The sequence below is a fragment of the Rhagoletis zephyria genome, unplaced genomic scaffold, assembly GCF_001687245.7.
Source record: "Rhagoletis zephyria isolate East Lansing unplaced genomic scaffold, Rhagoletis_zephyria_1.1 Rzeph_scaffold_00092, whole genome shotgun sequence".
Taxonomy (NCBI): Eukaryota; Metazoa; Arthropoda; class Insecta; order Diptera; family Tephritidae; genus Rhagoletis; species Rhagoletis zephyria.
The window spans coordinates 390703-409951 of NW_016157176.1; the positions used below are offsets into that span (position 1 = coordinate 390703).

Below are 19249 nucleotides of genomic sequence, written 5' to 3' on the forward strand. Positions count from 1 at the left end.
TGAGTAGGTTGAATGAGGATGTGCCGAATGAGTGTCCGGCATGCGGAGAGACCCCACATGACTCGAAACATCTCTTCGCATGCCCGGAAAACCCGACAACCCTAACGGCCTTGTCCCTGTGGACAAACCCCACAGAAGCTGCACGCTTCCTAGGGTTGCCGTTAGTGGAACTTGACGACAACGACTGAGATACCAACCGTCCTGGGCGGGGTTGTTGTAGCCGCTACAACAACAACAACAACAACCAAACCGCGGTTCAGAGATACTCATGAGCGGGTTCTTGTACCGGTTCAAGTTTTTCTAAGTGGTCGGGACAACCGCCTCGATTTTTGGAGCGGTTCGCAGCCCTGGTTGTAGTGGCTAACCTGATTAGTAAAGTAAAGTCTCCGAAAATTTGTCTTACTTTCTGTGCTTGTGGATTCACGTAAAGTGGTTGCGCTAATAGCTCGATATCTTCCTGCGTTGCACCAATAGGAATTGAAGTGTACGAGCCACGGGTGAATGGTTGAGACTTCCAGCTTGTGCTATAGAAAGACGTATAAATATGAAGAGCATATTGCATAACAAATATTGGGTTCATCCATACCACACGCAGAGCTTTGGTTTCGGTACATACGGATCCTTTAAAAATGTCCGCAATATCTCCGTGCATGTTTCTGCGACTTCTTCATGCGTCAGCGTTTCCATGTATTCAGCCTCTCTGCCCGAAACCCAACCCAAAAGTAGGGTTTCAGATACTTTAGCGAAGGAATAAATCTTTTTGTACCAATTTTTGCTCAAATACTCGGTTGAACTGCGTTCTTCATCCGATAGATGCAAATCATATTTGTCATCATCCCATAACAGCATTATTTCGGAAATGGAGGAATTCATAAACGGTCGATCATATTCCAGGAATATTTTATCGACTGTTCCAAACATTAAATTTTCAATTGCTTCTTGCTTGTAATGCGGTAACTCAGGCGTAAACAAGGTTTTATATGTTGATTTAAGTACACCCAGCGGTATGGTACATATCACATGATCAGCGTAGAAGCATCGCCCATCTTCACAGTCTACTCGTACAGCAGCATCAATAACATTGCCACTCGAATCACAGTTGTCATCAGAATCAGTCGATTTTTCACGTACTGGAGCACTAGTAGTTGTTTTTGTTGCTGCTGCTGCCGCTGTTACTGCACGGACAGTGGGCACTTCAGTAACTGTCTTTTCAGTGTCATCTGAATCGTCTTCGTCTTCCGAATTCTCGTCGACCGTTTCCAGGCCAGTAATCGTCTTTTTCCGCTTCCAATGTATTTTCTTTACCGGACATTTGCTGATTATTGCCTCTTTAGGTATAGGCTCAGAAAGTGGCCGCAAAATCGAACTATAGCCCTGGGGCGGTACAATATTTCCACCTTGCAATTCTGTATAACTTCCTATTGGGTACAAAATGAACAAAAAGCAATTAATAAGCAAGTTATATTCGCATACCACAGAACTTACCTAATTCCAAGAGATCCACTTCGTTCATGCTGGTGCAACCGGTAATACACGTTTCGCGCTTCAGTAAACAATTGAAAATCAATTGTTTCAAGCGTTTTTCTTTCGGGTCTTTCACTGAGCTTAAAAATATTTCAATTTCATAGTTGATGTGCTCTCCCACACTATTAATGTCCGGAGGTGGACTATATTGACACATAAAGTACTCATCACAACGACGCAAAAAGCATACATATGCCTCGTAGATCTCCTGAAGAATGTTAAAAGGAACCTGATGTCCATCCTCGGTTGTGGCAATAACTGTATGCGGTTTGGGTACATTAACCACACTGACTAGACCATGCTGAACGGCAATTTCGAAAATCGGATTACCCAAAACACCGTGAATCCAGTTGGCACCCAGTTCGATCTACAAAGTGTAAAACCATTTTTATTGCTCGCATAATTTGCAAATAAGTAATAAATAGTATAAAATAATATAAAACCTATTCAATGACATAAGCGAATACATTAAAATTAATTAAAAAGAAATGAAATAAACACCTTTAAAAAGAAAACAATCGGAATAGATGGAAATTTACTGAGGCCGTGGCACAATAAACAGGTGAAGTATTTTTTTCTGTAATTCGACTTTCTTAGACAAATTTTTAAGAACATTTTCAAATCAATAAAACACCTTATTACTTCACCAGGTATAAATTCACCATGGGCTGGGACTATCCGTTTATTCCGATATCCAGGTATAATAACGGATAGTTGTGTATGCGGATAAAATTCAGATATCCAGTTAATATCCGTTTATATTTTTCGGGTATTCGCTTAATATACGTCCATTTGTTTATCCGGATATTCTAAATAGTTTGAATTCCTAGAATTGTTCTTAAAATTACTCAATCTATTAAGCTGAAAAATTAAAAAAAAAAAACACACAAAGTTATTTTGTAATTTTTATATTCAAAAATCCGGATATCAGGATCCGAATAATCGTATTTTTTATCAGACATTCGGCCTATCCGGATATTCAAAAAATCAGTCTAGAACCCCAGCCCTAGTTGGCATATCTAAAATGAATGGCGCATATTCTTAGTCATATATAGTTCACAACTAAGTCGAAACTATACTAAGTTACAACTAAAGCTATTCATAGTCGCCCTAGTTTCGACTTTTCTGGCTAAGTACCAACTTAAAATTTAGTTTCGGCTGCAGATGCAATTAATTCGTAACTAGGATGAAGTATTTTACTAAATTAATGAGAAAGACGAAATATGTAAAAATTAAGTTGACTGAATGATCTCCAATTGAAATTTACAAACAGCGATCCATTTGAATCAGAAGATGAAATTAAATGCGTATTACAATTCGTATAAGGCTACAACACAATTTTATAATTGGAATGATTTACATATATAAATGCTCAAATAATAAGTCAATTTCAAACTTGTTCTTTTAAAGCAAATTATGGCATAACATTTAGATATGTGTTTGTATGTTTCATAGCATGCTTACGATAAACATCGACTTCACATCGAGCCCTAACCGCCAAAATAACGTAAGCGCCATTTTTTTCAACATTTTCCTTTTGATGCAGAAATACATTTAGATGCCCTAGGAATATTTCTGCATCAAAAATAATATTTTGAAAAAAAAATGTCGCTTACGTTATTTTGGCGGTTAGGGCTCGACATCATTTCGGTAGTTCTGACTATTTCACACAATTAACAAGAAACTTATACCTTATTCTTTTGCATAAACATGCAATGAAAGTAAAAATTACATAAACGGATGATCAAACTTGACATTATTTAATAAAAATGTAATTTTTCCAAAATATCGTAAAGAAAAATCGATACATTTTCAAACTCGTTTTGCAATATCGTAAAACTAAGTTAAAACTAGTTAGTAGAAGTCTGAAATGCGACTATGAATAGAAGTGAATTTTAAGTTGGTACTTAAATTTAAGTTGCAACTTTATTAGTTTCGACTTAGTGGCTGGACTATGAATACGCGCCAATGAATTTGAAATTTGCCCCAAAATCAAAAGAAATGTTCTGATTAGGAAACGTCATTAAAAGAACCTTTTCTGCATTTATGAGAACTAAGTAAATATTTTATTAATTTTTATCACCTAACATATTAGTAGTTGTGTTTTCGTATTCTCCAGCGAAAAATATCCAGTAACTTGCCAGTAACCAAATTTCGGAGAGCAATACTACGTTCAAGTTGACGAGCTAAACATGTTAAATGGGCTTAAACCAGTTTAAGAACAAAACATGTTCATAAACAAGTTAAATCGCATGCAATTAAAATCACCCAAAACAATCATAGAGTCGGAAGNACGATAAACATCGACTTCACATCGAGCCCTAACCGCCAAAATAACGTAAGCGCCATTTTTTTCAACATTTTCCTTTTGATGCAGAAATACATTTAGATGCCCTAGGAATATTTCTGCATCAAAAATAATATTTTGAAAAAAAAATGTCGCTTACGTTATTTTGGCGGTTAGGGCTCGACATCATTTCGGTAGTTCTGACTATTTCACACAATTAACAAGAAACTTATACCTTATTCTTTTGCATAAACATGCAATGAAAGTAAAAATTACATAAACGGATGATCAAACTTGACATTATTTAATAAAAATGTAATTTTTCCAAAATATCGTAAAGAAAAATCGATACATTTTCAAACTCGTTTTGCAATATCGTAAAACTAAGTTAAAACTAGTTAGTAGAAGTCTGAAATGCGACTATGAATAGAAGTGAATTTTAAGTTGGTACTTAAATTTAAGTTGCAACTTTATTAGTTTCGACTTAGTGGCTGGACTATGAATACGCGCCAATGAATTTGAAATTTGCCCCAAAATCAAAAGAAATGTTCTGATTAGGAAACGTCATTAAAAGAACCTTTTCTGCATTTATGAGAACTAAGTAAATATTTTATTAATTTTTATCACCTAACATATTAGTAGTTGTGTTTTCGTATTCTCCAGCGAAAAATATCCAGTAACTTGCCAGTAACCAAATTTCGGAGAGCAATACTACGTTCAAGTTGACGAGCTAAACATGTTAAATGGGCTTAAACCAGTTTAAGAACAAAACATGTTCATAAACAAGTTAAATCGCATGCAATTAAAATCACCCAAAACAATCATAGAGTCGGAAGGCATTTACGGACTCAAGTAAAGAAACTAGCTGTGTATATACTGATATGGCAGAATTAGGAGGAATGTAGCAAAAAGTTAAATAAACATAACTCTTACCAGCCTGTACACGTATACATTTAAATTCGGTACATTCAATGACAGGAACACTAACTTCCTCGGATGGTATCGACGAATGCACCGAAAAAAGAACACCACCGTCGATTCTGCCCTCGCGGTCGCTCCTGTATATTTGATATTCATTTGGAAGAATGTCGGAATTAAAAATATGAGGTTTGAGCCAGATTTCGGTTAAGGAAATAATATTATAATTGCAGTCAAAACCTTTTAAATATAAGTCAGTTAATTTGGTATTCAAACCTCTGAACATTTTGATAGTTAATACTTAAATTAGACTTGCGAGTTAGTTTTTTGAATCAGTATTAAGACTAGAAACTTTAGCTACGTTGTTATTACTTTTATAAAGTTTATACTCAAACTCGCGAACAAACGGCCCGGTTTGCCAAAATGAATTATTTAGTAGTGAATCAAAATCTTCGGCAGCTATATCAATTTTAAAAGATGAAATATGGCGATCGTATTTAAAATCAAAATTACGAATAAATACATCTTTAGTTTTAACCTTACTCGATACGTAGGACTTTATATGATCCGAAGAAGTGTTTTTAGCAAATATATAGACAAAGATTGATCTTCTCGGAGGAATTACAATCAACTTTTTGGTAGTGACTTCAGATATACGGGATTCCGACTTATTCGGAGGATCTATGTTAGATAGGGCAGCTTTAGATGCCGATGGCAACACTGTTAGATCAACAGTTTGATTGTTGTTATTATTTTTAGACGTGGACCTAGTGGATATGGCTTTAGATATCGGAGGCTCTAATGCGTGAGGGCATGGAGAAGAAAGATTGATTAGATCTAAGGGCTGAGATTTTTCTGTGCAGATTCAGTGACTATCTTTTTAAGTGGACTAATAACACGCCTACGCTTATTTTCTCCACTTTCCTCGGAGTTTAGAGGGTTGTCGGGTAGCGTGGGCCGAAAATCCGCTTTTTAAGAAATTTGATTGGTAATAGCAAAAAATATCGTTCATTATGCTCTAAAAAATATCTGTGTGCAATGTGAAAATTTTTGGCCAATATCCTAGGCTCGCCCAAGTCCGTCGCTCTTAACGTGACAATTGGCGTAAACACACGACATATTTGAACTGAAATCATCGGACTAGTGGCCTAAAAATGCAACTGTTATGATAAACCGGTTAAAATTTGTTTGTTTGATGGCAGCAAACCTTAAGTCAAGATTTTGAGTGTCAATTCAAAGTTCGGAGTATGCAGTTTTTTCCACTCGGATAAATTTATGACCCGTTCAAACCCTAAATCATGATAAAAACATAGCAAGGTAGAACCGTTCTCTCCATTTGTCGGCCATGCTTTTTTTTTGAAGTTTGCCAACATTTTAAAATCATATAAAAGTGAAAATAAAAAATTGAAATTGTTCGAAATTGTTGTTGCTTGAGATTGAAAATGAAAATGTGTGTGTGAGTTTGTGAGTAAATTTAAAAATAAATTGTTTGGAAACGTCAAGAATTTTAAAAGTGACTCTCAGCGGTTCTACCTTACTATATTTTTATCATGCCCTAAATAATACTAGTGTCTTCTGAATTCACTTCTACAACTGTCCCATCGGAGGACAAAACTTCCTTAAAGTGCCATTTAAATATATTATATTTCCCACTGACTTATAGGCAAAATATTGACCGCCTTGCGAAAAATTCCATGAATTTGCTGAATTTTTGGGTCTTTGAGGCACGTCTTTCCTAATGCGATTTAAACAATTTTTCGCAGGTCACGTTTTTATGGCCAAATGACCTTTCTGGTGGGAATCTTGTTTTGTAGGACAAAGTTGCAAAATAAGACGCTGTCTACTGCACATGCATGATGATATTCATTGAATTATTTTGCAAAACTATAACTAAATTGGGGAGCGAAGGGTGTTATAGACCACATAAAGAAAAATTTTTGTAGAAAACACGGAAATCTGAATTTTTGCAAATTTTTTAATGGATAACACAGCCCAACAAAAATATAAAAATAATTTTGGTACGGCAAATGTTAAAACTGTTTTTAATATATTTTTTTTGCTGATTACGAATCTGTAAGCACAAAGTTTCCATCTGCTCCTGATAAAAAAACGAGGTCAAAGTATCAAAAAATCGCGGGGTTGGCCTTGCGGCCGGGCCTGGACCCTGTGTTATTTTCATTGAAAGCAAATATTCGGTATTTTTGCCTCACGAGTTCAAAACAAGTATAATAAAAAATAAGTTCTTTATCTTATTCTTATTATTACTTTGTCGTAACTGTCAAAATATAAATAGATTCTCACCTAATTTAGAAAATTTTAAAATTAAACTTTATGCCTTAAATATCAGGTCCCTTTACACCTTTTATTTATAATTAGTCTATCTAATGACCAAAAAGGTAAAGAAATAATTTTATCCAGATTGTCGAAATGTCACAAAATGACTGTAAAACAACGAAACTACAATACTTGTTCTTAAAAAAATACTCATTACGCAGTAGGCTTAAACAAATGTCTACTGCACTTTGCTTTTCCTATTTCTGCGATTTCGTAGCCTCCAGAATCGTTTTCATAAATCAACTTTTCACATGGTGATGGAAAATATAGCTTTCCGAATTTCAGCAACCGCAAATTTTGGTAAACAACATCCTGAATATACCCCAAAAATATCCACAAATAATTTTATCCATCTAGATTGTTGAAATATCACACTGTGATATGTATACATACATTCAAATGTTCAGCTTGAATAAATAAAAGACAATTATTGCTTTCAAATAACGTTTCGAACGTTTACCGGATACGACAATAAATAACAATTGTAGCCCTTTTCTGTTCGTTTATGGATACGAAAACCGCGCTGTTTTTTGAATATTTTTGGATACGTAAATTACCGAAAATTGAAGCCGTTTTCTTTTCGCTTCCGGATACGGAAAATTGTATGAGACCGCATTAAAAATAGAATTTGGACGTAGTTTTTTCCGAAGAAAAAAACACGCATTGATGAAAATCCAATTCGTCTGATGGATTCTACCTCATGTCGATGAGTTGATAGAAATGAGTGAAAAATTAAAAAAAACCCCAGTTCTTCAATAGCATGCACTTATTTTTCCGCAAATACGAAAATCTCAATCTATGAATTTATTTTAAAAAGAAAGTGATTTCATGGACAAATCCAAATTAAAAAAGCAATATCCCAGATTCATCATTAACCAGTGTTTTATCTCTTAACACTTCCCACGTTCTGGAATGAAAAATATCGTTTTTATTTTTTTGGTCATCATCGCTTTTCAAGGCCCAGCAATAAGCAACAAGTACCTACACGTGGAGCTTTGATTTCCTACCATACCACTTATCCATAGTGGCTATGTACTGGTGGAATCGTTCGCCATGTTCTTCGTTATTGTTTTTTTCTGCTAAGTTTTTTTTCAAATCGCAGTTGACTTTTTTCTGTTGAAAAACTTCCAAACAGCGCTCGTATTTCCATAAAGTCACAGCAAAACGCAATTTTGGGTTTTGTAACATAAGATATTTTTAAAAGTGTAGAGAAGTGAAACAACAGCAAAATTTCAGAAACTGGCGTAAAACAATGTAGCTTCACGACAAATACAATACCTTGCGAATTGCCTAATCGTTCGGCATTTTCGGTCGAAGCTGAAGAAAAAAAATCAGCCGAATAATCCGAATACCGAAGCAATGCCGAACCTTCGGTCGGACACTAACTTTATCATATTAAAATTTAATGGACTTTAAAACTGAACCTGAAACTTATTTAAAAGTTTTGAATAAGTAAAGAGTTTGAAATTTTGGTGAAAATTTGATGGATTTTTCAAATTTTTGTACAAGTTTTGAAATGTAGATAGATGTAAATTGTGCTAAGTTATACATATGTGAAATGAGGTAAACTTTTATAAAACATAAATAAATATTAAATAAGAAAAGAAAAATAACCAAAATTGAACAATATGTAGTGTTAAAAATTTTTTTCAATTGTGTATATTAGGTCGGACATATTTTTGTGGAATCATATCCTTTAAATTTACAATACAATACCAGCTGTATCGCACTAAGTAATATATTTTGCACTAAATAGTAGATTGGCTCAACGTGTGCTGGTGACATGATAATCNGTGTATATTAGGTCGGACATATTTTTGTGGAATCATATCCTTTAAATTTATATTATTAAATTTATTTTTAAATAAATAGTAGATTGGCTCAACGTGTGCTGGTGACATGATAATCATAAGCCAGATCCACCGGCTTTCACACATAGTATGTACATTTTTAAACTATGCTGCATGCATAATTATATTCATGTGCTACACAATGTATCCACAAATGTAGGTTGATCACATCAGGTTGATATCACGCCGATTTATCTAATTAAATTAAAAAAAAAACAACACCCATCCATTTTGTGATCGTAATAACTTGAATTTACTGCGCAAATTTGTTTTTTTTTATTCTCAAATACGTGGGTACATATGTATGTTTGGTTGTATGCAAGATTAGCCTTTTAATTATGCAATGCAATGAGAATTAGCTTTTGGTTCTGCTCCATCTCTCTTTTATAATATTGTAAGCGAACGTGCAATAAGTGCATTGAGGCGTATCTCGTGTGTATGCAAATACATATGTTTATATGTACATTAGGGTGCACAGAAAAGTAAACTTTTTCGATTTTTCTTGCTGCCACAACCCCAACTATCCAAATTTAATTCTAAAATTTTACTATTTTTTCAAAACGTGTAATACGGCTGGTAAAATGGCGTTGAGCAATACCACCAGCTCTATCGGAATTGCGATTTCTTTAATCTGATGTTGGATAAAAGATTTAGAACTGAACCGCCGAGGAAATATTTTTAACAAGAGCGTGCAGTTGCTATGACATCGACATCATAGGTAACAAAAACCGCGAAGTCTATTCTGCCTTTTCCAAGTTGGATAAGAAAGCAAAGCGATTGAGTCTGGTGGTCAACAAGGTCAAGACGAAGTATCTCCAGTCATCAAACAAACATTCAGCGCCTTTGGCCCCACGTTGTTATTGCGGCTACAACAACCCCGCCCATATCGACCAGTCCCTCAATCGTTGTCAACGGGAGACGGGAGGCGTGCAGCCTCTATACGATCCGTCCATAAGGACAGAGGCGTCAGTTGAATGTGGTTTAGTGGGCATGCGAAGAGATTTCTCGGGTCGTGAGGCATTTCTCCGCATGCCGGGCACTCATTGGGCACATCCGCATCCAGTCTGCTCAGGTACGAGTTTAACCTGCACACACATTGCTATTTACAGTTACAATTTCAAGAAAGTAGAGATTAAGTTTACTTGGGAACCAGCATTAACACCGATAATAATAGGCGTGTTTTTTACACGCATACGTATGTATATGCGCTTAAAAATTATATGGAGCTCTAATTAAAGCGACAATCTTTATGTGAACTTATGAATAGTAGCCCATAAAACCCAAATTACTTGTTTTGAAACGGAAATTGTCGATGATTGTTTTTTTACACTTTAAGCGTAGATGTATACAGAGTTGGGCAAAAATTTATTCGAATGATGAATAACAAGTGAATGAATGTTTTTCTCGTTGTTCGTAAATAATAAATAACTTTGTTTATTTAAAGAAAAATTATTCGAATGATTGATAAATTATTTTATTCGTTATTCGAATAATTAATAGGTTTGTCCTACACGAGCCCGCGAGATCCCAGCTGTTGTTGTTTAAATCCGAAAGCAAATTTTATAAAACACAAAAGTGGAAACCCACTACGAGTATGTATTTTTATGCGCAGAATCCAAATCTGTAACAGAAATATGTATATCCCATTAAAAAATTGATGTCCGGTCAGCTTAACCCAATTCCGGTGGAAACCGGAAATCGGTAATACAACCAAAAGATAGAGCATCCTCGACTTGGTAATTCCTGTTTTTTCGTTTTCGAATAAAAATATTTTCACTGATTTAAGAAGTCCAGGACGAGCTGAAGTTCAAAGGTCATTTAGAGGTTGAAAAGGACACTTCCGAGAAAAGTTACATATTTTTATCCTAAGAATCCGAATCTGTAGTAAAAAAGTAAGTATATCTAATTTGAAAAATTAACTTCCGGTCAGTTTAACCCACTTCCGGACGAAACCGGAAGTTAACAATACCAGCAAAAGATAGAGCATCCCCGATTTAGTAGGTCAAATGTTTGCGGTTTCCCCGTATGTATATATGTATATGCATATGTACATCAGTGTTGGGCAAATTTTAATTATAAGGACAGCACTGGTTTACAGCAAAAATGTTCTCCAGATGCCACTATCCAATTCCCAAGTAGAATTCCGAAAATCGAGATATTTTTTTTCATGGATAACTTTTCGAGATATTTGCAGTTTACCGTTATTCAGCTTTAAAAAATAGTGGTTTCACTTAATCACGTATATCTTACAAACCAATTGAATAATCGTAATACGAGATACGGGAAAAGAAAGAAAATAAAATTCCCCAAAAACCGTATATACATCACTTTTCGATAGCCCTGATAGTTTCTGAAAAATTAATTAATCATTTCTAACGCCTCTTGTTTCCGACTCAAACACTTAGCTTAATTTTTTTCCAAAGGAACAAACTTTAACAAAAGTCCAAAATATTTACACAGAAACTGTTATTTTTTTACTTTTTTCCCGGTTAAAGTTTGCATTTTTCCATAAAAAAAACAAAAAATCTGGAATGATTAATTAATTTCTGAGAAACTATCAGGGCTATCGAAAAGTGATGTATATAAGGTTTATAGAGAATTTCATTTACTGTACCTCGCATTACGATTATTTAATTGGTTCTTAAGTTATACTTGATAACAAGGAACCACTCTTTTTTTTAAGCTGAGTAACGGTGAATTGCAAATATCTCGAAAACGTATCCATACAAAAATAATTAATTAGATTTTCAAAATTTAAATTTGTAATCCAGTGCAATTAACAATTAAAATTAACAGTTGGTTAGTTGTATTTGTGGAGAAAAACAATTAACAATTAATTAATTAATTGTTAATTGTAGTGGAAAATAACAATAACACTTGATTAATTGTAGTGGTAGCAATTAAAAATTAAAAAACTGTTAATTGTGATTTTCGGAAGTTAACTAATAATTATTTTTAAATTGTTTTGTGAACTGTATTAAAAATTTACGTTTAAAGATGCCCACGGTAACAGCTTTGCGAGGCAACGTTTACTTTAATAAGCATAATTACTTATGATTCAATAATAACTATGGAATCATGTTTCTTTAGTGAGTAATCTTCCGACTTTTGCGGAGAGCTGAATTTCGAAAAACAAAAATTAGTTGGGGACTTTCTATACATATTAACATCATGCATATTAAGGTAACGATATGTAACTCAAAATTGATTACTGTTGTGCGTTTATTTTATTTTGTACTTTTGTATTGTTTTAATAAAATAGACCGAATCGCTATCGGAAATGAAAAATTCAAGGTGATGGTGATCGCGCTATGTATGTACATATATACTTGCTCATTACATGCATCGGTATGTATGTATGTACTTTAAAGCGCACCTGTTTTGCTTAAGTACATACATATGTTGATAATGTGGGCCTATACCAAATGTGGCTACGAAACAGACTCGACAGTTTTGTTTATATCTGGTTAAAAGAAGTGATATTGAGGAAGAGATTTTTTGGCTTCTATGCTAACACTGACAATTAATAATTACATTTGCATAACGAAGGTTTCTGTATATTCAGCCAAATCTTGTATTCTTGTAACATCGCAATCAAAAAACACGTATGCGAACTTACCGATTCGTACATACCCCTGTGACCTATAGCCATTTATTTATTTATAGTATTTTCTTTATTAATATATTTTAATAACGAATACTCTATTTTATATTCTTCTGAAATTTCAATATTTAGGTACATACCAAGAGTGTAATACCAATACAAAATATTTAGAATTATTTATATCTTGCTACATATGTAAATAGCTACATTATAATTATCTATTTGGTTCATACTAGGAGACAGATTGGTTTGAGCCTAATAATAGCTGTTCGAAATGGAGCATGAAACACGGAAAGCAACGTTCCCGCGGCAGTCGGGTCTACGTAACCGGAACGACCCAGACTTATGTATGTACATAAATCTGACCCAGGACTGCCACTCAAACATCATTCCGCAAAAACTCTTTGGGGGTGTGTATGCTGCTAAAACGACAACACTGAAACAGAATTTTTATCGTAATTACGAACTAATGAATAGCAAATTTCAATTCAATAACTTGATTGCTAATTATTTTCTACAACAAAAATTGTTCATACTATGCTCTTTTTTCGGCTTACATAATTGCTTAAATAATTCTTCCTACTCCATAAATAACTTTTCTTTTGACTTCCATCTTTGCTTCATAGTCACGAAAATGAACAACTTACTCTTTGGGAACGGAGAGGTATTGAAATAATTCGTCCACCGATCCGGCTACGCGCTTCCAGAATAAGAAAGTCATTACAGCCATTATGGATAAAATGATTTGCTGCCGAAAGTCCTGCCATGCCTGCACCAATGATGAGCACCTTCACCTTCAAAGGCAGCTGTTGTTGCTTCGTAGTTGCCTCGCTGCTTATGGAAGCACTCGTACTTTCTGCCTCTTCGGTAATTGGCGAAGGAGTAGGTGCAGTTTCACCCATTTTCCACAAATTACACTATGACCCACCAATTTCCAAAACACACACTTCTTTTTAGCACATCTATGAACAATAGCTGTTTAGTTTCCTAAGTTTTGGATTTTTTCTCCAACCGGAGTCACATTCGCAATTTTCTGCGATTTTTATCGATCTAATTTGAATGCTTATTGGATGACAACTCAAACGTCAAAATATCCACATTTTCTTATTATTCTTTCTTGTCTTCGCCCTCTACTCGTCAGCTGACTGCTAGGCGTATTCAATAAGGTGATATCGGTACGACAATAACAAAATGCATGATAGAGTTGTCAAACCATCAATGGCACTATCGATAATATCGATAGTTTCAATTTTTTTTAGACTATCAATACTCATTGATAGTTTTTTCTTATACTATCAAAAATATCGATAGTTTAGTAGGACTATCGAACTATTGTTGGTAATACCTAAATTTTTTAATTTGAATTAAAAATTTTGTTTTTTAGTGTGATGCCGACGTCATATTCAAATATACTCGCATTTAGGCCAACATACATACATGTGTTAATCGTAAATCCTGTTTTGTTTGTATAACTTGTGTTTGTTTTTAAACTTTCTAAAAAGAGAAGTTACTTAATTTTGAATGATTATAACTTTTATAAAATAATATTTATTTCACTATGATCCTGTAAAAACAAAGCAACCTAACTGATTTAGCGTTATCGATAGTTTTGTTTTTTCGAGACTATCGTGAATATTGATGGTTTTTCTGAAAACTATCAAAACTATCGATGGTGTGACTATCGATGGTGTGACTATCGATAGTTTGACACCTCTAATGCATGATGCAATAATACAACATGAACCAAAAATGCAAGATCACGCGGGCAGGAGAGTAGCCCGTTAGAATCGTGTTTAGGAAAAAAGTTTAACGATTTTGACCATTNTATCAAAACTATCGATGGTGTGACTATCGATAGTTTGACACCTCTAATGCATGATGCAATAATACAACATGAACCAAAAATGCAAGATCACGCAGGCAGGAGAGTAGCCCGTTAGAATCGTGTTTAGGAAAAAAGTTTAACGATTTTGACCATTAACCAAAAATACAAGATCACGCCTTCTTCTTAGTAGCCCGTTATAATCGCATTTAGGAAAAAAGATGGGCGACTTTGACATTAGCCGTTTGTTTACATTTGTTCGTTGTTTACAATTTGGTGGTGGCTTTCTACTGCAATTTTCTTAATTTTCGCTTGTGGCAACGTGTGTACACATAAAGTAAAGAATAATTTAACACAACGGCATGATTTATAGAAGAATTTGCATAATAAAAATGATTATTCATGCGCTCAACAGTTTCGCGGTTTTCTCCGTTCTCTTCGATGTTTACTTCTTACAACAAAGATGGCGTCGAGATTTCGGCAGCTAGAAAATAACTCTTCTTTCTTTCCTTCCCGCGTGATTTTGTGTCTTTCGTTCATGGTGTTATGCAGCGTTTTTGCTGCATTTAAAATGCAACATTCAGCACTTTCGAACATATGTTTTCGAAGAGCGTTCATGCAATCGCGTTTAGTAAATGTACATTAAGGCGAGTTCGAAATCGTATGCTTTTGACAAACAGCTAGGGACACGAATTTCGATACGATACGATACCATATCGATACTTTTGGCATTCGATACCGATATTTTCTACTCGATAGTTTTAAAACGATATTTTTTGGAATCGAGTACCAGAACCCAAGTATCGTATTGAATGTCATAAACTCACATTCCAAACTGAGGGGAAAAAATTTTAGAATTAAAAAAAAACGTGCTAAATTCAAAAAAAAATACGCATATGAAAGAGCACCAACCCAACTCGTTTTAAATTTGAGTATGTACGTTATAAAATATAGGGTTGTGAAGTGCACAGATACTTTTTCGTAATTAAGAAGAGAAAAAATTAATTTTATGTTCCGTCTGATGGGAATTGAACCCGGACCCTCTTGGCCGCAACTAATTGTATCAAGCGTCTTTGCACACTCAGCTACAGCCATACATGTTAAGGTGTTATTAAATGTTGAGGGCATTATGTCATACCATGTATGTGTGTATGTGTTGTCACCGCTGTGCATGATTCCCTGTAGGGAAAGCTACTAGTTGTGAACTAGAATTCTACCAGTTTGCGTTTCAGCCCAACTAGTTCACGTTCTATCCTTTTTAGCGACTGGTATTTTTAACATTGCGATGTCCTACGAGATGTTAATTATCAGGCTATGCATCAGCATCTACTAGTAGAAATACTAGTAGCATCATACCACTTGATGAGATAGTCTGCCAATTCATCCCCTATGAAAAGCATTAGTATGCTTTTTGCTCGCGTCACTCCAACAGTCGCAATGGCCGACAGAGCAAAGCACTCGCGTGGTATGCCTGAGGTACCAGGTTCAAGCCCTGGTGCAGGAAACATTTTTTAATATATTTTTTTATAATATTTCTTTTATTTATATTTTTTATTTAGGGGTTTTTTTTCTGTTATTCTTAGATTTAATACAAAAAAATATTTTTTTTAATATATTTTTTTATAATATTTCTTTTATTTATATTTTTTATTTAGGGGTTTTTTTTCTGTTATTCTTAGATTTAATACAAAAAAATATTTTTTTTAATATATTTTTTTATAATATTTCTTTTATTTATATTTTTTATTTAGGGGTTTTTTTTCTGTTATTCTTAGATTTAATACAAAAAAATATTTTTTTTAATATATTTTTTTATAATATTTCTTTTATTTATATTTTTTATTTAGGGGTTTTTTTTCTGTTATTCTTAGATTTAATACAAAAAAATATTTTTTTTAATATATTTTTTTATAATATTTCTTTTATTTATATTTTTTATTTAGGGGTTTTTTTTCTGTTATTCTTAGATTTAATACAAAAAAATATTTTTTTTAATATATTTTTTTATGGCACAAGTATTTCTTCCCATATATTTGTTTCCTATGAAAAGTAATAGTATGCCTTTTTGCTCGCGTCACTCCAACAGTCGCAATGGCCGACACAGCAAAGCACTCGCGTGGTATGCCTGAGGTACCAGGTTCAAGCCCTGATGCAGGGACAATTTTTTTTTTTTTTTTAATAATATTTCTTTTATTTATATATATTTTTTTTTAGGGTTTTTTTTGTTATTCTTAGATTTAATAAAAAAAAATATTTTTTTTAATCTATTTTTTTATGGCACAAGTATTTTTTCCCATATATTTGTTTCTTTTTTTTTGTAATGCAACTAGATTTTTAAGTTTGTTATTTATATTCTAACTTTAAAAATCTTAACCACCTTCAAGCGGCCTCGCACCTGCGATCCCAGAACGAGAACCAGTAGTCTTCACGTGACGCCACGGCCGACATTTGTAAGAAAAGCAATTAATTGCTTTTTATTTTAGACTTTGGCAATTCAAAGGCAGATGTCGCTGAACGCTTAAGTTCTTCGAAAATGTCGAACTGGTAGGCACATACTATGGCATATGAACTAGTATTTTTTCTAACTGGTTTGGGTTTTCACTGCAGGGTTTGTATACATATACCTTCTTAATTACATATGAAAAAGTTTCCGAGACGTGCAAAACGCCATCCGTGTAGTGAAAAATGCTTCATTTCAGTACGGGAGTATTTGAATTGAATATTTCCATTATACGTACGTAGTGTACGTATAATGGAAAAATCCATTTGGTTAAGACTTTTCACTTGATTTAAATACGAACATTTTTAAACGGTAATTAACGTTTAAGTCAACACAAAGGAGGTGCCTACAGTTTTATGTCGTCTCTGAACGGCGATTGTGTTTTATGGGAAGCTGTTTTTCATTTTCAAGGGTTGCGCACTTCTAACCTGGGGTGTAGCGGCCTATATGCGAAACCTATATTCAGATAAATTTTTTGGATTTTGGTATCGATATTTGGAATATCGAGTCTTTTTATTCCGATATTAATGGGTACCCGATATTTTTTTATAGCGATACTTTAAATGAGTGATAATACTTTCGGTTCGATATCGTGTCCCTACAAACAGCCGTGTTGCAGTCGTTTATTCAGATCCGTATCTATTACGATTAATTCTCACGTAGAAGAAAATAAGCAAAAAACCCGACTGAAAAGGAAAAAATAAATTTTAAACCAAAAATTCAATACAAAAACTTGAATTGTTTTAACCATAACCGAACATTTGTTTGTGTCCACACAACCATTTGTTTTGTCCATGCTGTCAAATAAAATTTCCTCTTAGGAAACAAAACAAACAGAGTTGATCACAAATTGATCCAGATTTCAATCAGTATCACTNCAAAGCAGGGGAAATTGAGAGAGCAAAATGTGAAAGAGAGCTGCAAATTTTAGCTGGAAAAATTTTCAATACATACTAAGTAATAACAAAATAATATTACATTTCAGTCCCCAACTACATANATTTTTTCTAACTGGTTTGGGTTTTCACTGCAGGGTTTGTATACATATACCTTCTTAATTACATATGAAAAAGTTNATGTGAAAGAGAGCTGCAAATTTTAGCTGGAAAAATTTTCAATACATACTAAGTAATAACAAAATAATATTACATTTCAGTCCCCAACTACATAAAATCAAAGAACGTAGATAACAAGAAGGGACAACTCGTTATAATTGTAGCGAAAGTGCGCAACAGGGGCATGCCTTCTCTTTTCATCCAATCAAAAAACGTACTAGAGCAAAAGAGAAGGCACGTCCCTGTTGCTCACTTTCGGTACAATTAAAACAAGTTGTCCCTTCTTGTTATCTACGTTTTTTGATAAAACCATAGATTCATTACATAAAAAACTGGGAAATTGTCGATTGACGTAAGTTTTATTTTTAATTTTTTTCAGTGTCAGTACCTTTTTCATCAATATTTTTAACGTTTTTATCAGTAACAAAATCCAACCAGAAATCCAAGTTTTCGGTCCATGTATTTACTATTATTTATTGTTATAAATTCATTAGAATTGGAATTGGATTCTCCAAGGGTTTCTGATAATTCAAATAACGAACCTAAACCATTGCGCAAACCTAACTAAATGTGTGCATAAAAATCACATTTTATTTTATTTTTCCATTTAGTAGTCCGCATATGAGGAGTTCGCGTCCGCTCAACGGAGGTTTTTGTTTGATTTTTTATGAAAATAAATCTTAACGTCCGTTGATAAGAGGTTCGCGTTCACTCAATGGAGGGTTTTGTGTAAATTTTATGCATTAAAATTTTTACAGTGTATGAAAAAAATTACTTTTTAACACTGTTAATTTTTTCTTTTTGTCCGCTTTCATAGCTTCTGACAGTTTGTTGACAAAACAAAACAGAATAAAAACAATTAATTAATTAAAATTTTTACAGTGTATGAAAAAAATTACTTTTTAACACTGTTAATTTTTTCTTTTTGTCCGCTTTCATAGCTTCTGACAGTTTGTTGACAAAACAAAACAGAATAAAAACAATTAATTAATTAAAATTTTTACAGTGTATGAAAAAAATTACTTTTTAACACTGTTAATTTTTTCTTTTTGTCCGCTTTCATAGCTTCTGACAGTTTGTTGACAAAACAAAACAGAATAAAAACAATTAATTAATTAAAATTTTTACAGTGTATGAAAAAAATTACTTTTTAACACTGTTAATTTTTTCTTTTTGTCCGCTTTCATAGCTTCTGACAGTTTGTTGACAAAACAAAACAGAATAAAAACAATTAATTAATTAAAATTTTTACAGTGTATGAAAAAAATTACTTTTTAACACTGTTAATTTTTTCTTTTTGTCCGCTTTCATAGCTTCTGACAGTTTGTTGACAAAACAAAACAGAATAAAAACAA

The 19249-nt window shown here is 33.5% G+C and overlaps 1 protein-coding gene across 1 annotated transcript in view; it reads right to left on the reverse strand.

Moving 5' to 3' along the window:
* The window catches only part of LOC108375245 (peroxisomal N(1)-acetyl-spermine/spermidine oxidase), a 28740-nt gene extending 15138 nt beyond the window's left edge, over positions 1–13602 (reverse strand). The window contains exons 1-4 of the mRNA XM_017631350.1: positions 13165–13602; positions 1486–1891; positions 587–1418; positions 404–524 (exon numbers count right to left, since the gene is read on the reverse strand). Coding sequence (XP_017486839.1) covers positions 404–524; positions 587–1418; positions 1486–1891; positions 13165–13419 — 1614 coding nt within the window. The 5' untranslated portion in view covers positions 13420–13602. The remainder of the gene's footprint in view (positions 1–403; positions 525–586; positions 1419–1485; positions 1892–13164) is intronic.
* Between the last annotated feature and the right edge of the window lie 5647 nt (positions 13603–19249).